The sequence below is a fragment of the Olea europaea genome, chromosome 8 (genome assembly GCF_002742605.1).
Source record: "Olea europaea var. sylvestris chromosome 8, O_europaea_v1, whole genome shotgun sequence".
NCBI classification, from domain to species: Eukaryota; Viridiplantae; Streptophyta; class Magnoliopsida; order Lamiales; family Oleaceae; genus Olea; species Olea europaea.
Window position 1 is genome coordinate 5,408,287 of NC_036244.1, and position 24,132 is coordinate 5,432,418.

General features: G+C 32.1%; 1 protein-coding gene across 1 annotated transcript in view; it reads right to left on the reverse strand.

Annotated features, from left to right (window-relative positions):
- Window positions 1-11,212, reverse strand: part of LOC111398206 (TATA-binding protein-associated factor BTAF1) — a 21,447-nt gene extending 10,235 nt beyond the window's left edge. The window contains exons 1-12 of the mRNA XM_023025140.1: window positions 11,123-11,212; window positions 10,625-10,794; window positions 9,986-10,080; window positions 9,531-9,748; window positions 9,313-9,367; window positions 6,230-6,311; window positions 5,061-5,401; window positions 4,133-4,241; window positions 3,446-4,037; window positions 2,987-3,119; window positions 2,824-2,892; window positions 1,335-1,592 (exon numbers count right to left, since the gene is read on the reverse strand). Of these exons, the coding sequence (XP_022880908.1) occupies window positions 1,335-1,592; window positions 2,824-2,892; window positions 2,987-3,119; window positions 3,446-4,037; window positions 4,133-4,241; window positions 5,061-5,401; window positions 6,230-6,311; window positions 9,313-9,367; window positions 9,531-9,748; window positions 9,986-10,080; window positions 10,625-10,673 (2,001 nt within the window). The 5' untranslated portion in view covers window positions 10,674-10,794; window positions 11,123-11,212. The remainder of the gene's footprint in view (window positions 1-1,334; window positions 1,593-2,823; window positions 2,893-2,986; window positions 3,120-3,445; window positions 4,038-4,132; window positions 4,242-5,060; window positions 5,402-6,229; window positions 6,312-9,312; window positions 9,368-9,530; window positions 9,749-9,985; window positions 10,081-10,624; window positions 10,795-11,122) is intronic.
- Window positions 11,213-24,132: the final 12,920 nt, after the last annotated feature.

Consider the following 24,132-nt stretch of genomic DNA (forward strand, 5'->3'; position numbering starts at 1 on the left):
TTGAGTCTCATGAACTAAAAATTAGAATAACAACTTCAAAATTCTGTATTTTAATCTTGAACCAAAAAGGAGCTTTGTTTAATCAATCCCAACCACCAAAAACAACCAAAAGAACCCCCAGGAATCACCACCCGCACCCCTCCACGCCATCCCACAAAAAATAATAAATAAATAAAAATTCATTTCCGGGTTGATAAAAAAAGAAGCAATAAATCAACAAATAAGCACATCAGGCTATGTAGTGCAGTAAGACAATAATTTGGACGCATTATAGTGGAGGAAAGTAGTCAACCTTCAATGAACAATTATCTTAAGTTAAAAGAGTCCAACAGAGACAGCATACTTGACGGTTGTTTCTAAAAAAGATACCTAGATGGCTGCCTCACCAAGAAGTAAAGTGAGACGTCTAAAAATTGGCTCCTTATATTAAGAAGTAAAGTAGGTAACACTAGTAATTTGAGACAGAGGTACCCATTTTATGGCCTTTGGATATTGTCGTGACGTTTTATTGCAATTTCTAGATTATTATATAATGATTTTTGAACTTGCAATGGGTAGTTGCAATTCTGGAAAAAGACAAATTTTTCTTACAATTTGTTTAGGCTTTACATCTGTCCCAAGGCATCATTTCTAGAACTATAAGAGTTCTGGAAATTGATTGAAATTGATCTAGCACCAGAAAACAAAAGAGATCTTCAAATACAACGTATCAAAACGGATATTTGGTTACTCAATGGTCAATAAATATCCAAAACCTCCTAACCCAACTTTGGCGTGGATGAGAAATATATTAAAACAGTCTCAAATGGATCCTGCAAAAGTTTATAAATTATAACCCCAAATCATCTCAACACATCTGAAGCTTACTGATTATAGGAAGTTCTATCCAATTCCCTTCTCTATATATGATCTTAGAACTGATCTCAGATAATAAAGACCATCCTGTTCAGAGAACTTGCAGAAGAAAACATATTTGACACTTGAGGATTGTCTAGGTAAAACAATGAGAAGGTGCCAAATTAGTGGGAAAAAAAATAATAAAAAATAAAAAGATATGTTCCATATACATGGCCCTTGAGCCTTGCTGAAAGTTCTGAAAGATCCATCAGCACCATTAATGATTTATTAGGTACAGAACAAAAACCAGTAATAAATGGTGCTTAGATATCCAAGGTAAATAAGAATGGAGATGGCCAACAGTTACTAATAATGCAACAGAAAATCAAAGTAAATGCACATCATCTAGATGGTGAGAAAAATAGAGCTTTTACAAACCAGAGGAAGAAGAAAAGAGTGGCATTTGCAATATGGTGACAAAGATAGAGCAGTCCCTAATTAAGAAAAATATAAGCAGCAAAAAAAAGGACAACAAATATGTACCTGCTGGTAGATGGACTTAGATCATCCAAGTCAAGCAAAATGTCCCAAAGTAGCATAACAATAGAATGCAAGATTGGACCCTTAAGAGAAACAATTGCAGCAGCAATTGGTATTAATGCCTCAGCTGCTACTGCTCTTACATCATCATCAGGATCTTCAAGCCCAGTTTTACACGCAGGGAGTATGTAGTCAAGCAAATCATGGAGCATCTCCTGTTATTAGTAGCGTAGATCAGAATGCTGAAACTACAAAAAATTTAAAGCGGAAACACATCAAGAAATTAACTAGATTAGTTGCAAAAGCAAAATCATAAGCTGAATAGCAAGGAAACTGTGATGCTAGTGTGGGTTGAATCACATAGGGCTCAAATCTAAAATTGTTTAAAACAGCTTCCAGATTTCATTAACAAGAGAACTTGAAGCTGGAGAGACACAGAGAACAGGTTCCTCTGTTAGTTATAACTTGTAATGGTATGCCCTTACAGTTTTCCCCCAAAAATGTCATTCAGTTTGAGATAAAAGGAATTCAAATGCAGCGACAGCCAAGTATTTGGAGTTCACATAATTAACATATTCTCTAAAAGAAACTCCAGGCATTAAATGGTAACTGCAGGCTCGTGTGTAGATATAAGTCTCTGATATGTGTACTCATCAACTTTTAGTATCAATATTCTTTTGATAAACATTCAAAGCAGCATCCCAGCACTTTGGCACCTGGGATCTTCGGTACAAACTGACATGTGTGAACAGCATCCATTAACGAGGTGATTTCTTGAGGTTAAAGAGAGCTATTGTCTTATAATTTCCATAGACGACAAACTATAACTTCAATATAAATGCTGATAAAAACAAGTTAAAGATGAAGAATCCATCAAATAATAAACAGGGCATATTCTGAAGAAGACCATCTCAGCTACACAGAATTGAAAGAAATTTATCATTCAGCTCTTGTCAAAGATAATGTTCTGTTGCACTAACTATATAACAGAGACATCAACTGCAGAACTATGTCGCTCGCTGTCAATCTAATATGTTCAGAATTTTACAATATTAGAGAACTTGTTCTTTTAGCTGCTTTGAAATATGTTACAAGAGAGAACACTTCTTCCCTATAAAAGATGCAAGGAGTTCCTTATCAACATCCATATGGACTATCAAGATTGCATATTAGAACAATAGTCGATGGCAAGAACTTCAAGAATAAACCAAACAAAATATTGTGAAAGCAAAGCAATCAAAATTTCATACTGCATTACACACCATGCAATTAGAAGCAAAAGTTAATCTGAGAAACCAAAACACAACAATACAAAGCAAAGTAGTGAGTGAAATGAATCATAACAGAACCAGAACTGCTGCAAAAAAATTTAAAAAAATAAAATAAAATAAAAATAAAATTACACAAACAGAAACCAGTAAACTTATTGCATTGAACAAATAGTACCTGTCGCACGGCAATTAAATATTTAATACCCAGAAGACTCCCATGGCGGATCTCCCATTCTGGTCTATGCTGAAAGAAGGAGAAGTGATAATTAAAAAGGTATTAAAATAAAAAAACAAAGAATATCCTCAAAAGACGTGAAAAATTCCTACTCATTATTTACCTGCATCAGCAACAAAATATTTAGAGTCTCTCTAACTGATGTAGGGAGCATGTATTTGAGCACAGCACCCAATGCTTGTGCACAGGTTTCCCTGACTGGTGCAACAACCTGATCGGAGACATAGTCTCCAAAACTGTACAGATAGAAGAAAATCAACAACAGATTAGACGAAGTACAAGGATTGTCTATAGTAAAACTATCACTCAAGAATCAATAGAATGCGATTGTAAGATTACACAGGTCCAACAAAGTTAATTCAGATATAAAATGAGAATTTAAAACCAAATTATTGACATAATAATAAAAAATACATCCAAAGTAAGAAAATATCTTTTCCATAAGTCATAAGTGGATGTATTTGGTACTTTAATGGCTCACTTCTCTGGTTTCAACTACACTAGTTATGTTTAAAATAAACAAAAAGCTATGACTGGTTTATATTATTAAATGAGATCCTACCGGTCCAGGGACAAGACACACAAGAAACGAATTGCACAGTCTTGCAGAAATTCAGAATTTCTCAGCCAGGAATTTCTAGCCATTTTAACCGAGTTCATCAGATTAGCATTTTCAGCAAAATTTTCAAGCATGTTCTTCTCAATTGAATCCGTGTCTTCAGAGCAACTCCTTGCCTCTGTCATATGAATATTAGAATGGCATGTGCTGTAAATATGAGGTTCAAGTTCCACCTTAATGGAACTAACATTAATTTCACCATTTAATTGCATGAGAGGTATGTTTCCTCCATCTTCAACTTTAGCACAAATGTCCAAATCTCCATCACTAGAGGCAGAGGTTTTTATATCTGTCATTGGACATGAATCATTTTCCAACTTTGGTCTCTTCAAAACTGGCTCCAAAGCTTCCAGCGGGACTTGTAGATTCAAATCAAGTTTCCGCTCTCCCTTCACTGTATTTTCATCACCTTTAGCTTCCAAATATGAAAATGATGCAGCCTTGCAGCTCATTTCAGACAAAATCCCTGCACTAGCACCTTGATAAGTCAATATCTCTCTCAGGGCCATAATACTTCCATGTCGAACCTCCCAAACTGAAAACACAAATTAGAGAAATTAATTTCTTATGAGAATTATGAAAAAAAAAAAAAAAAATCAAAGGCGGGAAAGTCAAAATATTTATCTATACCCGGGTCAAACATATCAACAAGGAGTTGTTCAACAAAAGATTGAAAAGGCCAACCCCCATCTCCGTCATTCTCAAAGCCTTCTTCATCAGAAACACCATCTCCAAGTTGCTGCATTAAAAAGTACATTAAAAATTTGCATTAGAAAGATAAGATAAGAATGTAAAATATAAGGCTACAAAAAAATGATTCCTTAACATCCACAAAGAAAAAGAAATTAAACATGTCTAACTACAGAAACAAAATAATAAAAACCTCCTGAATACGCATTATAATTCAAGGATAACAAGTTATTCAGCACATGGTAAAGGGCCAAGTTGATGGAGTATGCAGGACTTTAACAAAGATTAAAACCAAAATATAGTAATATAAATGACAGAAAAATCAAGAAGAAACAGCACTAAAAAAACGAAAAGAAGAAGAAACAATGCATCAGCACCTCCATAAACAGACTGCCTCATAAAAAACTACATTTGCGAAGTGATGAATGTACTCAAACAAGTGGATCTCTATCTATAAACCATATGCCTTACAACACGTGAAGGTTCGATTCTGACTAGCTGAGTCCAAGGAAAGTTTGAACAATTAACTCGTAAAATATTGCTGACAAATTGTCCACACATGGCAATCTCTATAGATATGTGCTAAAAAGGATGAACAGGCCTTCAGAAAGTTATTTTTTCCCAGTAGAGGGAATGCACACAAGTAAACACGGTGTAACTAGATTATCTTTGATAAACATAAACAAACTGCTGCTATAATGAAAGACAAGTATAACTAGCCAATTCAATAAATTCAAACCTCAACCGTTGAGTTTCTACACGTTCATAAATAAAAGTTCTTCGCACGAATAAGCATGTCTGAATCTTTAGATGTCATATTATTTGGCAAAACTATGGAACCTAATAATCAGGGACGACATCTATTTACCTTATGCGAGCTTGAGGAATCTAGAGAAATGCTTCCCTTCAGTGGAACCATCTCTTCTTGTTGTGGTAACTCTGCATCTCCGACCTTAGACCACCCCTTTGTTTGTTCCTTTGAATTATTTTTTGCTTTACGTTTCAAGAGATTTAGTTCCCTGGCACTAGGCCTCCGAGACCTGGAGGCAGGAACCAAGTTCGTGACAAGTTGCTGGATATTATGAAGAGGCTGTGAGGAGAAATACTGAAGGGCGACTCCATTGCCAGAGGAATTAATTTTGTGCACAAGGAGGTCCTCATCTCTTATCATATCATTCACATCCATGAACTGCTCACACACATCTAACCCTGTGTATGAAAATGACAAATAATATTTTCACACAGTATTTTATATTAGGGGGCCATGCAGGAAAAAAAGGAAATAGAAAGAACATGCAAGCATACAAGAACTAATAAACATAGGAAATAACAATAAACAATTATGACTAATTTGTCTAGTGGCACCCGCTAATCCAATAATGCAATCCAGGGATCTAAGTAAGGTAGCTTTCATTTAACTGCTACTAATCTCAATTTTAATCAGCTGGAAGACAAATCAGTAAGGACGTCGCCTTGTATGAGACAATGCGTGTATATAATGTAACCTAAAAGGCATCAATAAAATCCACATTCATTGAGCAAAATGTATGATACAGCTCATAGGTGGAAACAAAAGATAAAATCCAGGTAGCATCAAAGTTGCAAATGTGAATTCTACGCATTACATTATGAATTAGAGAATATATTGAGAGATGTAAAAGGCATAGATAAATAATAAATATAGCTCGTGATCAGAATTCTACTAATACCATGTGCATAGCATGCTCCAGGAAAACTTATTAAAACGGAATAAATAGGCTGACCAGAACCATATGCAATGTTTTCCTTGCAAAACAACTCTAGATCATACTGTAGACAAGAGTTTTCCTATTTCCATGTATAAACCGTGTTAACAATCTGAGCCCATAACTGAAGAATCAGTTATCAATAACTTTTAAAGGACATGACTATTTTCGTCACTACATCATTAAAAAACAAATAGTACCATTGTGGCCTTAAAATTCAGTATCAGGGGATTGTTGATTATTTGAGTTAGGGATACAGATACTTAGTTATTAAATTTGATACAACACTCACCTAATCGACGCAGAAGATTCTGCTTTTGTCGAGCCAATCTTTCCCGAGAGTTCTTGCTGTTGTCACTTGCTATATCGTACTCCTAAAATGAAGTCAATTGAAAAATCAAGTGCATGCACAATATCACATACAAATCTAACCTCCACTCATTTCGTCAAGAATCAATAAGCTATGGACACCAACGAACATGTGAACACAGAAATCCTCCTCTTTCCCCAACAAGGGCAGGGTAGTAATAAATTTTGAAATTCGTGAGTTATCTTGAATTTCATTTGCTGAACTCAAGAATAAAGGTTCTCTATTTAAAGCTCTCATCCGATTTTGAGTGCTGACTAAGAAACAATGTAATGAATGATCAAGTTCAAGTGGCTTTCAGGAATATGATATATTTCAAGAGAAGCATTTCGAGATAATATCTAGCAACTTTTCTACAGAGGTGTTCTTAGAATAGGAGTTATCACATTAGAGGAACTGACGGGGGATTTTAAAGCCAATAAATGTGACGCAAAATGGAGTGTGCATGTAGAAGTCATAATAAAACGCAAAATCAATATCCTAAGCAGTCCTAACAACATGACATTACGAATCATTTTTCAAGGTCTAAAAGCAAAAGAAAACTCACAACTTATTAGTTTCCAACGACTACTAGCACTTAAAATATCATAAGCACAAACACACAAAAAAGCCAAAAAACAATAACTGAAGGAACTTGACTAAAGGGAAGTACACGTAACATGCTGTCACATCACCAAATGGGACATTGGATACATAAAACAACAGAATTCCAAACCAAGTTTCTGCCCATGGTTAGGGCATTTATGGTGGGGATAGTAGCTCAACCACGCATTTGGAAATGGAAATTACAGTAGAAGTGGTATCCTGGTAGATTGCATTGGAACTTAACAGATTTTAATTGGGGATGATGGTAGTTTAGGAAACTCTTTTCTTTCTCCTGTTTAGTTCTTGAAATATAATTTCTAGAGGAATGAGAGGGCATTGCAATGGAAGGGTGATTATGGTCATGGTGTTCTTGTATTCCAAGGCTTGGGGACCAGGAGATGCCACTGATCTTCTCTGTTTTTCTTTCTGTTTTTAAGTATAATCTAGGGCTCATCTTCTATTGGTCGTGAACAGTGATTTAATGATGGCAGTGATAGAGGTCTATAAGTAGTGCTATTCGTCACAGGTTGCCACGAAAAATGCCATTGCAAAAAAAAAAGATGATAAGCTTTTCTTGTACCAACTCATTGGGGGTACACTCCATACTTGAGACGGAAGGTCAGCAAGTATGCTTATTAGCAAATAAAATATTCAATGTGGAAATCTAGATAGATGGGGAGCTGATGTAGGACGATCCTATTATAAATAGGATAAAAGTTAGATATTTATATTAAGATGTCTAGTTGTAATAGGTTTATCTTTTTATTCTTGTTTCTTGTTTAGAATACAGTTTCCAATTTCTTTTAGACTCGGATATATTTTACTTCCCTTATATTAGTTTTCTAGTAGTAGTAAAAGAAGGGAATAATTTTGCCTATAAATATAGATGCATTGTACACTTTTTAACAACAATCAATTAGTATTCAATACAAGCATGACGTAATTGTTCAAATATCATTTTTATTTAGTATATAATTCTTATTACAAGAATTTCATAATGCTTCCACACCAAAATTGGTTTCAAAGCAAGGAAATTGCCTTAATCCTATAGCCGACAAAGGTACTAGTGGCAATCGAACCGTCGACGTAGAACGTAGGCTCGAAAAACTCAAACAATGAAACAAGGGGATCGACGAAACCCATCACAACATCACACAAATGTTGACTACGTTGAGTCTTGAAAGGAATCATGAGCTCACGGAGAAGCAAGCTGACAAGAATTTGTAGACTTTAACTACTATGAATGATATTTGTTTCAACAAGCATAGAACACAGCAACATGTGGCTAGAGAATTTCCTTGAGTCCCAGCTAAGTTCGAAAACACACAAGTTATTAAGGATTCTTTTCTTCAACAGAAACAAAATATATCATTTTAAAATGCTAGTCATAAATGGAAAAAAGTGCAACACATTTTAAAAAATTTAAAGGAAGGTACTTTAGGGGGAAGAGGGTAGTTCAGTTACAATTTTTATCATACTTTTACATTATTGATAGTTTTAAGAAGTTAGGTAATTTAAAATTTTAAAGTAAGACATGGAGGGAGACTAAAGTAAATTATCACTTGATAAGTGAAGGTCCTTCATATATATAATATATTATTGATCTACGATAAAAAACTGCAGTCATATTTAAGTGTGGATGGCATTTGCAATGTAATTGAAGACAAGCAATAAAAATACGATACTATTCCAGAGTCATTAATACTGAGTAGAGAAATCTTCATAGTTTCATAAATCATTAATCCTTTGGCAGAGAAATCATCATTGCTCAAGCAATAATCATAGTTTCACTAACACAAGGAGTGCAGGATACAAAACCTTGGAAAACATCAGTAAAATATTAACCGCTCACAGGAGATATTCATCCACAGTACCATAACATAAATCACAGCTACAGTATGAAAAGAAACAATTCAAGCTCAAGTGATTTGAAGACAAATAGCAAAACCTTTTTTTTCAATATATCTCTAAATTGATGCCTCTGACAGCCAAATAAAGAAACTCATGCCGCCAAAAGCCACACAATATTTCTCCTCCTATCACAATTTGTATTGTACGAGACTAAATATGCAAATGAAGTTGTTATACTTTCATTAATTAAGTGAGATATTTACTAATTTTTCTTGAGGATTGAGGTTTGCACCACCCCAACCAAACAAAAGAGCAATAGTAATCATGTCAGCAGATCCATATGATGATAATAATTCAGCAGAAACAAAGAAAAGAAGAACTGATATTCAGTTATTTCATGAATCTGAAAGCAAACACAGAATAAGTTGCAAAGAGTTGATAAACAAAATATATCTGTTAATAGACATAGAACAGATGGATGTCCAGATATGTATTAGAAGGGATAAATATTCTGCAAAGAAATATATTCTTTTGCTTTTTGGGCCCTGGGGATATAGATGGAAGGAAAGTACCTGTCCACCGGATGCCACCAAAGCCCCAAATTCCAACACCTTGTTTAGATCAAAACTGTGGAAGTTGAATTTCTCCTCAGAAGAATAATATAAACGACTTGGACAGTTTAATATGCTCGAGGAATCCATCATGCAAGAAGTATGATCGACCAGTAAAATGGGAGGAATGTATAGTGTATATGACATTATTTATACATAGAAAACGGAAGAAAACAAACCTTCTAAATGAAGTGCCTGCTGAATTTTCAGGATTGCGGTTAGGCCAAGTCACAATGTCAGCGAAGGTGCCAGAAATCCCAGCTTCTGACATTTTCAATTCAAAACTATTAGAGAGCTCAGACAACGATGTACATTTAACATTCTCAGCAATAGCTCCTATAGCATGAGCTGTAGCAACCCGGGTATCCCACTTTTTACTGTGCAGATATTGGGAAACCTGCATGTTATAAATGAAAGGTTAAACTTAGGAATTTAAACTGGACTCCTGCTACACTCTACGTAATAAACAAAATTACACTAATAAGAACTGAATGACATGATTTTTGCCACCGTGATGCAACGAAATCAAGCTACCTTATATAAACAAGCAAGAGAGCAGAAGGTATGACGAAAACATGTTATAGAGTGAAACCAAGTACTCAGAGATCAAAAAATCTGAGCAGTAAAACCATACCTTGCTTAACAGAGAATTCAGGTCCTGAGGATGTGATTTGGCAATTTCCCCTATCTGCCTGGCAGCAGTAAACCGCGTCGCTTGGGTCGAACCCGCTTAGTTTTCATTAAAGAGAAAACAACATGCCGCAAAGACACCAATTGACACCAAAAACACAAAAGAAGAAGAAAAAGAATCTGAATTCATATGCAAACTTGCTACATGCCAAAATTACTTATAACACGATAAATAAAAAGATCGAAAGATTTACAAATTCAATGCAAGAACACATAATCAATAATGCGTACAAATTCAATGCAAGAACACATAATCAATAATGCGTACATGCCTTTCTACTAAAGATATAGACATATTCACAACAAATATCCATATAGTTACTTAAAAGACACCAATTGACACCAAAAACACAAAAGAAAAGAAGAAAAAGAATCTGAAGTATCATCTTCATATATAAGATAGATACTTACAGAATATAACAGTTAGCCTATAATTTATATTGAAACAATTCTACAGAAACACGCAAGCATGCTATGCATCAAGTACATAAATACATACATATTAAGCAGACATAAAGAAATACAAAATCTAGGTGTAACATGATATTTATAGCCATCTGAGTACAAAAAATTATAAGGATACTGTCCAATAAAGTGAGCAGGCGATTAAGCCGCGACGATTGCTGAGCCATGGTTTAATTTTGCCAGATGTCCTTCAATTGAGTAACACTTTGATTTACGGAAGTAAATGATAATAATCCAGCAACATCTTGCATGTCACTCTTTGATTACAGAGTCACCATAAACATGCTCCTACCATTCACCAAAAACAAAAATTAATGCCAAAAACGGCTACCCCTTCACTTAAAAATTAAAAAAATTATTCATTTACAGAGGCAATTCCATAATTCAAACCAGTAGAGCTCCATGCATAGAACTATGAAAGATTTTTTATTTTTTATTTTAAAAAAAGGACCATTTCGATGAAATCAATTTTCTAAAATAAAAAATTGAAATGTCTATGATAAATTTTTAATTAAGCATATAATGCGGATCCATCAATAATCGTGATTAAACTGAATGCTTCACGACACTACACCATACATAAAGACGCCAATACACGAAAAGTTATTAGAATTACCTGGAGAAATCTTGCAAATGAAATTCTCTTTGTTACTGAGAGACGAGGGTTTCGACTTTGATAAACAGCGGACTGTCTATTTTATAAAAAGAAAAAGAAAATGAAAAAAATAATAAAAATAGCCAGACCCTACCCGGCCTTCAAAGCCTGCCGCCTATTTTGATGGATCACTAATTTTTAAGGCCCGCTTAACGGCAACTAAACTCGGTTTGATTTCGATATGTTTGATGGTAATCCGGGAAAAAAAATTTACATACCCATTAAATAATATAATTTTTTGTTGTAAATATAGCCCTGTTTGGCCCCCCATTTTTTAAAATTAAAATGGGTAAAATAATATTTTTTTGGAGAAAGAGTGTTAAAAAAGAAGAAAATTTTTGCGATTTACGTGTAATATTATTTTATGGAAGATTGTGTGATTGAAAATTGGAGAGAGAAAAATGAAATTTAATTTAATTGGGGCCAAACGAGGTATAATAATATTTATGAATGACTTTTAAATTCCCACTATCCTAATCATTGTAACGGTTGAATCCCTTATAACCCTAATTCTTCTCTATAAATATGGATTTTTAATTCTTAATAAAAATACTCATATTTATTGGCCTTTCACTTTTATCTATCTGTTTTATCTCTAATTTATAACATGATTCTCTGAAAACCAAAGTAATTTAGTTAGAATATAATAATTTTTTTTATCACGTGCTCTACTACATAATATTTTTTTAAATTTTTAATTAAAAATGAGGATTTAAAGTGTTACCGAAATCATTCTTATCTAATTTATATGGAATTTAACATGATTGTATAAATATTAGGATTTGATTGATAAATCTTAAATTCAGCAACTTAAATGAGAAATTCCATATATAATTAAATCTTAAGTATGAATATTTTAAATTTATCAAATTCAATTCAACATGGTATCTCAAGGGTCAAACGCCAAAATTACTAAAATAACGGGCATGGAATTTAACATAAAATTTATTCTTAAAATAAAAATTTGCAGTAATCATTCTAAAAAAAAATTTATTTGGCGACCCCATAAACATCACTAGGAGGGTGCATTTTGGAATAGTAAATTGATAGGAAATGTGTGATTAAAAATAAAGAAAAGTTTTTGATTTACGTGTAATATTATTTTAATGAAAAATGTGTGGTTGAAAAGAAGAGAGAGAAAAATGCATTTTGAAAAAAATTAGTACCAAACGGGATCTTAGGTCAATCTTCTACGCATCCACACGACTTGTTCTAATCTAGAAAGTTAATGAGTATTTTGAAAACACTCAGTAAAAATACATACATATTCTTATTAACACGATATAAATATAAAATGACATAACATACAAACATTTCTTAAATTTAGAGCAAACTGATCGCGATATCCAATAACTTAAGAAATTTCTTAAGAATTCTTACATCCCTTAGAATTTATAAGTTCAACCTAACGGTTTATCCCATAGAATTTAACATAGAAATCGACCTGAAAAATATAGCTTTTGAAAAATATCTATATATATATGATACTTCGTTCAATTCTGGTGTAAAATGTGTATAATATAAACTTTGTAGTAGAAGAAAAATCATTTCATCTCAAATATACACACACATATTTTTTTCCATTACTTTGCACGTAACTTTCATAAATAAAAGGCACTTTCATGTAATGAGGGTTAGTGAAATTAATTATCATTGATTAATGATTTTAATGAATTTTAAATCAAGTGAATGTTATGTTTAGGTTTAAATTAATTTAATTACCTTTTCATATATGTAACTGTACCATGAAAGCTCCCATTTTCTTATTATTTTTTTATATTATATATTAATAAAATATTTGACAGTTATACTTTTTCTTTTTATTAGAATAACTCGGGCATAACTAGCTCAAAATTAATTTTTCTTGAGCCCAAATTATATTATTTAACACAAGATACAAAATAAATATAAGATCGATATACTGTTATCAACTTATAAAATACTTAAATATTCGACTCAAATCATTTAAAATAAATTTTAAAAAGTATACATAAGCAATGTAAATTATTTATGCAAATAAAGTGGGTTGCGTTTATCACTTCAACCTTTGAACTTTAGTGTGACGATAAGGTTTCGTGGACTATTTCATTTGCTAAATGACCAACATTAAATTTAGCTCATATGAAAATATAATTATAATTCGGGATGTTACATTTATTCCCTCTTAAAATCATTTCGTCCTCAAAACTACCTTATTTAGTCGTAAACCTCTGGATACTTGCCTTTTATTTCCTCTTCTTTCTCCCAAATAGTTTCTTCAATTCCATAATTTTTCCATCGAATGTTAACCGAGGCAACTTTATTTCTTAATGCATGTACTTTTCTTTGGATAATCTCAAAGGGCTTTTTGCATACATCAGGACCTTCTATACTTCCTATTAGTCGTAACTTATCACATGCTCAAAATCAAACACATACTTTCTAAGCATTGATAAGTGCAATCTATTATGTACTGTCGATAGTCTAGGTGGCAATACTAAACGGTATGCTACATTCCCAATTCTGTCTAAAATTTCGAAAGACCTATAAATCGAGGTCTCAACTTTCCTCTTCTTGCCAAATCTAAGAACTCCTTTTATTGGTGACTTTTATAAATACTTACTCATCAACTTCAAATTCTATCGACTCCCTTCATTGACCTGCACATTTTTTTTTTATCTATCTTGAACAAACTTTATTCTTTCTCTGATTTAATCATTGCTTGCACTGTAATTGCAATAATTTTAGGCCAAAATTCGATTTTCTCTTACTTCGTTCTAGTGAACTGAGGATCTATACCTTCTAACATCGAGGACTTCATAAGAAGCCATGCCAATAGTAGCTTGAAAGCTATTATTGTATACAAACTTGACTAATGATAAGTGTGATTTCCAACTACCTCTCAAATCCAAAACACATATCCGGAGCATGTCTTTTAAGATTTGAATAGTCCTTTCAGACTGTCCATCAGATTGAGGGTGATATGCATTGCTAGAATTTAACTTTGTCCCAATAGCTCTTTGCATGTTTTTCCAAAATTTAGAAGTAAACATTGGATCTCGATCTGAGTTGATGGATGCTGGAACTCCATACAACCTAACAATTTCCTTAACATATAATTGAGAAAATTGATCCATATTGTAGTTTATTCCTACGGGAAGAAGATAAGTTAACTTTGTCAACCTGTTTACAATTACTCAGATAGCATCGTGTCCTTCAGTTCACTTCCAAAAACCCATCACAAAACCCATGACTCTTTGTTCTCATTTTCACTTTGTAATTTTCAATGGATTTAATAGTTCTGAGGCCTTTGATGTTTTGTTTTAACTTGCTCATATACAATACACTTCTCAACAAATAGACCAATCTCCCTTTACATGTTCCTCCATCAAAATATGTTGTGAAGATCTAGATACATTTTAGTATCACCAGGATGTATAGCATAGGAGGCAAGTGAGCTTCTTTTAATATCTCTTTTCTTATCTTTTCATCCTTCGGTATACATAACCTTATCTCGAATATCAAAGTACTGTCATCTGCTATTGCAAAACCCTTTCTTTTAATTGTACCAACTTCCGCTTTGATTTTCCTTGAAAATAGGTCATTGTCTTTAGCATCCTTGATTCGATACCCAAGAGTATGTTGAATCTTTAATGCTACAATCCTTGTAATAACCCGTGCTGATGGAATGACAACTTCCAATTTCAATTTATCGAACTCATTTATCAGCTGCACTCGAGTTGTGGGTAAAACGTTAGCTTTACCCTAATAGCAATAGATAGTACAGTCATAATCCTTAACTAACTCCAACCACCTTCTCTGTCTTATATTTAGATCTTTTTGAGTGAAGAAATATTTTAATTTCTTATGATTCATATAAATATCGTGCTTTCCCTCGTACAGGTAGTCACACCATAATTTTAAAGTATGTACTACAGCTATTAACTATAGATCATGCATAGGATAGTTTTGCTCATATTGTTTTAATTGTCTTGAAATGTATGCTATCACATTTCCAAATTGCATCAATACACATCCCAAATCCTATTTGAACGCATAACTTTATATAATGAATCCATCTAAACCCTCTGGTATAGCTAAAATTGGACCTGTAACCAATTTCTGTTTTAGTTCTTGAAAGCTTTCCTCATACTTCTAAGTCGATTGGAATTTTATGCCCTTCCTAATTAGCTAGGTCATCGGCCAGCTATTTTGGAGAATCTCTCAGTGAATCTCCCATATTAATCGGCTAGTCCCAAGAAACAACAAACTTCGCCTACATTCGCCGATTAGGACCAGTTGTCTATCACTTCAACTTTACTAGGGTGTACTTGAATCCTTTGTACCGTAACCAAATGACCTAGAAAAACTTTACAATCGAGCCAAAATTCACATTTCTTAAATTTGACATATAATTTCTCCTTTTATAGTGTCTCCAATACTATCTTGAGTTATTATTTATGTTGATCCTTATTTTTTGAATACACCAGAACGTCATCGATGAAGACAATGACAAATTGATCTAAATACTGATAGAATACTCTATTTATCAAATCTATAAATATTGTAAAATTATTTGTTAACCCAAAAGGCATTACCTTGAACTTCTAATAACTAAAGTGAGTTCTAAATATCGTCTTTGAAATATTGTTTGCCTTCACCTTCAACTGATGATAGTCTGACCTCAAATCAATCTTGGAAAATACTGTTGCACCTTCAACTGATTAAACAGGTTTTCAATTTGAGGAAGGTGATATTTATTCTTGATAGTAAATCAATTCAATTTTCTATAATCAATGCTCAACCTCATCGATCTATCTTTTTTCACAAACAAAGTTGGTTTGCCCCAAGAGGATGTACTTGGTCAGATGTAACATTTATCCAACAATTCTTCCAACTGTATCTTTAATTCTTGTACTTCTTTTGGCACCATCTTGTATGGAGCTTTAGATACTATAGTTGCTGCAAGCATAAGGTCAACTGTAAACTCCAATTGTCTATCAAGTGGTATGCCAGGTAAGTCACCAAGGAATACATCAATGAAATCTTATACAATCGACACATTACTAGTAGTGAGTTCATATTATTGGATTCCATGTATACTCACTAGAAATCCCCGATAAGATCTTCTCTTTAACATCTTTTTCTACTTTCATTGTTGATATGAGACGAGGTAAAGAATTAACTCGTACAACGAAAAATCAAAACACTTTCTCCCAGGTTTCTAAAAAAATTACTTCATTTTCAAAATATCAAATGGTTGCGTGATTGCTCCCCACTTGTCCATTCCTCGAATAACATCAAAGTCTTTCAGTCTAGGAGATGTAGATCAATTATAAATTCATTTTCCTTTCGTTTCTAAATTTACTGCCCTATCGATCTGGTTGGTGTTCAAAATTCTACTAGATATGATGAAAATTTGTAGGATACTATCAAATTTTTCACATGCAATACATGATTCAGTAATAAATGAGGTGGAGATAAATGATTGAATAGCTCTTGAGTCTATAAGAATATAGCAGATAGTTCAAATATTGATAAAATATCTGTTATTACGTTCAGATCCTCTATTGCTTCTTCTTAGGTTAAATCAAAGACTTTGGCTTTTCACTTTCATGCCCTGCTCATAGTCTTCCTTAGGTGGGTATACCTTGTAGTTTGGGGCAAAAAAGTCTTTCTGGCTACATCGATAGTACATTTTTTTCCAAATAAGCACTCTCATCCATGGTCCTTGTTGCATTTAGGGCATTATGGAGCAACTTTATTTGGTTTGCTTGATCCTAATCCAGTATTGACATTCTTAAATTGTCCAAATCCATTCCTTTTATTCGATCTATTCCATTTTTGTTTTATATATGATTCACTACTTTTCTTAGTTATCCGATTCATTTCTAGACAATCGGAAATTGACTGCCCTACTGAAGCACTTCACTGTAGGTAGTTGTATAGTGAGATGCCATGATTCCTCCAATCTCTAGATACAGCCCTAACCTCCTAGCGTTCTTTAACTCGGTGTCCACATTGTATGAAGCATATCTAGAAAGTTGTTTAAATTTATTTCATACTCATCAATCAGTATATTTTCTTGTTTCAACTATAGAAACTTTGCCTCTCTTCGATAAAAGTATTTTGTCATCACTTATTCTTTGACTTGTGCCAAGTCATAGCATGTTGTTGTGCTTTCATTTTGACGGGCGAAGTAGACTCCCACCAGTAGCCTACTGCTCCAATCGATATAAAATTGGCACATGATACCTTCTGTATATCAGTGCATGTCATGTGTTTATAGATTCGTTCTAGCCTCTTAACCACTCTTCGGCTGCCAAAAGGTCTACCTTGCTGTTAAAAGAAGGAGGCTTGAAATGGTGAAATTAATCTACAATTGAACCCGTATTGTTGGCATTTTTAGTCCATTCTGAAGAGGTGCTAGTGCAGGTACCTGATTCTTGCTCAGGCCGTGTACCCTTTCATCAGATTCCTAAACATAGCTGTTTAGTCTTGTGGTCCTACCATTTCCTTTACGTCAACAAAAATAAATTTTATCTTAGAAACGTTAGACAACAAAGTAGCTCAACACGCTCAAGGAAGTTAAATTTTTTTTATTAATAATACACCTTGAAATAGGGATACAAATAGCTCGACAAATTTTATTTTCCAGCAATATAAAGGATAGAAAAAAGTACAAAAATGAAAAAAATCTGAGTTTCTAATCCCTATCATCCTGTTAATCTTCGTTGGTGGATCTTTATCTTCAGAGGAGTCTTTTGCCTCAAACCCGAACTCTATGTCCATCTCAATTAGTGGCCCGTGTTCATGCTCATGATCATTTCCTAACTCCAACCCAAAGTTATCCCCACGCTCCCATTCGAGATCTTCATTTGGGTCCAATTCAAACTAAGGTTTAGGTTCAATCTCATCATCAACCTCATCATCGAGCTCATTTACTATCTTCAATTGGGGTTCTAAGCTTTCACTCCACTTCTCTAGAAGGGGTTGCCATTATATGCTGAACTCAATTGTGTTTTAGTGTTCTGAAGGGTTACCTTCCAGTATCTCATCCCTAACTATAACTTTTATGTCTTCCCATTGAGGTTAAAGTGGGTGTATAAGGTTATTTACAGCCACGATAATTGATATGCATGATCTCCAGTTCTGCATCCATAGCTGCCGTACATCTTTCATAGATGTCTTGTACATGTTTGACAAGTGAATAGGTTGGGTCAGTCATGTTATTCTCATAAAACCGAATGATGGATCTATGGTTCAATGTTGCTCTACAAGTTGAACATAATATTTTATTTCATACCTTGGTTCGCCAGATAGTAGTTGACTGACCAATGTTAAATGTCATGGATCTTATTTTAATATACTTATTTCAGATTCATATAAAATCTCATCACATATAGAACCTTTTTTTTAATTACAAAAGTAACAATAAAGATACCTGAACAACACATGACTCTAAGTCTATTTCTATAAATTTAATAAAAAATAGTTAGAAATAATTTGCTGATAAAGTTCCAAATCAGCAATGAAGCAAATGAATAAGTGCTAAGTTATGCCATGTTAAATAAATATGCTCAAATATATATTCACGAGAAAACAAAACAGTCAACTATTCAAAAGTCTTGGAGCTTTTCAAGTATTTTTATTATGATTTCCATAAAGATAAGCTTCATCCTAAGCTTGAAAGAAAAGTCATACGACAAAAAGTTTTACTTGATATAAATTATCAGCTCAAATGATAACAGTGAACAATGACACACTTTTCACTATTAACGTACATTGTTTTTAACACAATCATAAACCATGGTCTAAGTTGAATCATCTAGATGTTGGGACTATAATTTTTCTTGCACGAATTTACTAAACCAAAATTCATATTATACATGATGGTAATTTTTTTTTTTTTAATCAGGTCTCCAAAAAGGTAGATCTAGGCTTTTTTTGGTCCTTTCTTCAACATACGTACTCATACATTGATATTCTAGTTAATTTTTATTTATTTCAAAAGAGTATAATAAATACGATTTAATATAAACTATATTTTTTACTCATGAAGAGTAGATCCTTAAATACTTTATTATTAAGGAATATGTGATTGTGCCTAAAGAACATGAATTGTAATTTTTAATATTTTCAGAAGAATATTGACATATTACTTTTAAAGAAGTAATAATAAAATATAATATTTTATTGGAGTTGCACATATTTCGAATAGCATTAGGGGTGGACGTGAGTCGGTTCGGTTCTAAAGAGAATTGAATCGAACCAAAATTTTCGGGTATCTAGTAAATAGAACCGTCGGGTCCAAATATAATTATGAAACTGTTTGGGTTCGGTTCCATTTGGTTCTGTACTATAATTAAATTTTTTTAACATTTATAATAACATTATATAAATACAACTAATGATACATTCAATGATTTTGGAATGTCAGAAATTAGTAGACTACCTTATTCAAATAATCGCTACGATCAAAGTTTCGGTCGACGGAGGTCACAGCGTCGGCTGACGATTGTATAGGTTTTGGAATGTTAGTGAGGCTGCAAGAGTAAGTGCGAGAGTCGAGACAACGTTATGCACTTTAGTGCAAGTGTTTAGGGTTATTTAGTGGATTGGATCTTGTTGGGCTAAGAAATGAAACAATAAAATGGGTAAGTGGGCCAAAAATTAAAAAAATTAGAAATGAAACAAATTATTGGGCTAAAAAATTTGGATTTAGAAATTGTTAATTTGTTTAGAAAAATGAAAATTAAAATAATTTGATTTAATTAATATAAAAAAAATTAGAAAGATTCGATTCTTATTCGGTTTTTCGTCTAGAACCGAGAACTGAACCTTACACATCGATTCTCAATTCAGATACCCGTTCGGGTATTTAATTTGACAAAAACCGTCGGGTTCGGTTCAGTTCGGTTTGGTCGGTTCGGTTTGGGAGATTTGCCCAACCCTAAATAGCATAGCATTTTGAATTAGTGTTTATACCTAAAGGAAAACATATAACTAATGTCATATCGACGTTGACAAAAAATATTTTTATCGCTTAACATTAACAGAAAAATAATGTTAAATAACGACATAATGTGCATCAAATATTGTTGAAAACTCCAAAAGAGCTTGTATTATTTTATCAAATAATATAAAATTTTATATTAATAATACACTTTATTCTAGCTAGAAAAAATTTGCTTAGTTTTAAGATATTCGTTGCAATGGATATCGCATTAAAATGATGCAAGAAAATAATATAAAATATCTTTACATTTCTCTTGTATCTAGTAAGAAACAAATAAAATAAAAATTACCGACACTCCATTTTACCATGTACTATACATTCATAGAAATGATTGGATAAACATTATCACGAATTCGAAGTTCACTGATCTTATAGTGACTATATATACTATGTAAATTTTTATTATTATTTCAAAATCAACAGTGTAGAAAATTCGCAGAATATGGATAGTTTGCACCGCTATGATAATATGTTGATATCTCAGCGTGTCGTGCTCTGATTGTCATGAAACTTGGATAGGATGTTCATAACTCATTTTGCTTCAAATGCAATGATTCCTATCAAAATCCAACGGCTTATTTGTGAGAAATAGCTACATGAACAGTGGTAAATTTTAATGTACGATAATTTTTTTATAATTATCTTTAAGAAATATGAGATTTGTCAACTATTCAAGGCTTTATAAAGCTTTCAAATTCAAGTAAGTATAATCTTTAAAAGTGTTTTTATTTTTTATATTATACTAGTTGAATATTTTGATTTAACTTGTACTTCTGATTAAGCACAATTAGAAATTATATTTGTACTAAATGAATATAGTGTTGATATTCTAAAAAGAAACATAATACATTTTATATAAATGTTCTAGAATGAATATTATGTGCTGTTGAAGAGCATGCCATTATAATTTTAATATTTCAGAAGAATATTGATACATTGCTCTATAAGAAGAAAAAATAATACATATTAGTATTCTTGAAGAGTATTGTATTGTGTTACTGAAGAAGCACAAATTTATACATATTAATATTTTAAAGAATATTATGATTAATTTAAATGTATTAATATTCATGAAGAATGTTATTATATTACTACTGAATAATTATAACTAGGTCTATATCAATATTCCTGAAGAACATTATATTGATAATATAGAAGAATCAATACTGGATTATGTGGGAGTATAGAATCTTACGACTGATAATAATTTATTCTCTACTAAATTAAAAAGAAACATGCTAAGCTTTTAAAATGTGTGGTATAATTGAAAAGAATACTATATTGAACCAGAAGTTTAATATGATTTTATTGTTGGGTATGAGTAATTAGATTATCACTGGATCAATAATTAAGCAAAATTAAAATTTGAAATGGACATTCAACAAAGAATTAGAACATTTTTAAATCCAATGAATTCCTTTATGTTATTGATTCTCTTTAACGAAAACTAATCTTTAAAAATCACTAACTAAAATAGGGACCTAATTTTCTATATTCTTGAAAATTAATTAACGTGATAAACAGGCCCATCATCCTCCACGATGATTATTTATATATTACTGATTGCTCGAATGGACAGACTCATTAAGAGAAGTGCAACCTCAGCACTGCATCTATCGACCGGGCTAACTGACCCTCGTTTCTCGAAATACTTATTTTGCATGGGCCTATTCCTATCTATAAGTGGAATTCCCTTTCTAGGCCTAAAAGAAGATCTTTTATGGGGGTTTATGTCCCTATAGTGACCTATTGTCCTTTTTCTTGGGTTTGACACTAGGACTAATGAGCTCTAAAATGAGACTTGAGGATTGCTTCTGCCCTTACTATACTGTGCTTCCAACTATCGCCCACTACATTAATAAAGTTTAAAAGCAGCAGCTAGCTTTATTGACTTCACCAGAGGTGAGTAGCGAGGTATATCTAATATATTTGATACATATACTTGATGATTGTATGGTATTCGCAATCTAAAGTTTTCGAAATTACCGCTCAAAATTTAAATTATGAGCATAGTTTTTAGATTACACAATCAAGATGGTGTGTCTTATTAATGCTAATGATCCTAGATCTCAACCGTTTAATAAGTTTTATTTGGGATATCGACAAATGGTTTAACACTATTGCTTTTAAACGACCTCTAATTAATTTAATTGAAAACAAAGTACTTTTCATTTCTGTTTAGGGAATGCTATTATGCATTATGTCAACATTATAGTTCTTCATTTTGTAATTGACTTATAGTCAGAGCCTAATTTTTTCATTTAATTATTTTGATAGTACAATATATGTAAAATTGATCCACCACAATGTACTAAGATGAAATGTAAAGTATGTTGATAACAAATGAATAGTTTGAACCCTTATACAATATCTCAAACCCTAACGGGTAATATTTTATGAAGCGGTTTTCTGATTGTCAATTTCACTGGACAATCCTCTTAGGATCAAGTGAAAAATTAAGAAATTGAAAATAATGTGCAAAGGCATCATTATCTAAATCCTCGCAAAAGATAAATGTATCAAAAAATTCGAAAGATAATTTATATAGGTGCCCCATTAAAGAGGCATATATTTTTAAAAAGTATTTATATATAACAAATTATAAAATTTCAGAAGAGGTTTAAATAATTGATATGTTGAAAATTAAAATTAAAATATTTCAATAAGTTATGTCATTATGAGAAAATAATAGAATTGAAAACAAAAAGTCGTAGACAATATTTTTGTACGTAATATACTTATCATATTATGAATATTGAGGAATTGAAATAAAATGATGCTATCATACTAAAATTATTAAATTTACTAAAGAAACCTAAAGTTTCAGGATACGATCCTAGTAAAATTGAACTTACTATAGCAACTTGAAATTTCTGAATTTACAGTCTAAACATCTAAAGGTGTATATTTATGCGAAATGAAAATGAAAAAGTAAAGTCATAATACAAAATCTACAACTCTTTATATTATGAATTTCTTGAAGACTTGTATAAATAGATAACAAGTCTCTATATTGTTAGGGTGACAATGCATAAAATTTGAAATGCATATAAAAACTATAATTAGCCCTTGTTTGGGCCATATTTTTGTAAAAAAAATAAAAAAAATAAAGTATTTTTGAATAGTGTATTGATGGAAAATGTGTTAAAAATAAATAAAAATTTTGGATTTATGTGTAATATTATTTTATTATAAAATGTTGGTTGAAATATGATGAAAATACTATTCAAGAATGATTTTTTTTCCAAAAAAAAATGGGGCTCAAACAAGGGCTGATAGTCAAACTAATATAAATTTAATATTATTTTTGAAGGATTTAATATGCCCGAAACATAATTCAAGTGATGTTATCATGAGGAGAAGTAAATACTTATTGTACTATTATTCCTTTGACCAAGGTTTTGTCTTATTGGGTTTTTTTTAACAAAGTTTATAATGAGATAACTTTTGTGACGTACTCAAAAGAATAAATGTACTGTTTTTTCCTTCATTAAAATTTTGTCATAGAGTTTTTTCTAATAAAGTTTTAACGAGGCATATATTTCGTATAATGAAGGTCCATAACATACAAGACATGTACCCCCAAAATAATGCTTTTATATGTATGAGACTCCTAATTTTGAATAGATCAACAAGAACTATTTTTTAATAATTATGTTACTACAGTCATCAAGTTTTGTCCCACTAATTTTCTTGAAGCTATTGACGTGCAAGATTTTAGTATTGAAGACATTGACATAAAAGACATGGATCGCTTGATACAAGATTTGAAATTAGGGGGAATAGCTATACTCTCTTTCTTTCGATCAAGTTTTGTACCATTAGATTTTCTTGACAATTTTTAACAGGTAGTATTTTATTCCTCTAAATTATTTGTACCCTTTTTTCTTTTATTGGTATTTTTTTGCAATCGGATTTTTGCAAAATAACATTTCATTGAGATAGTTATTATGTAAATCGTCAATCAAGGGAG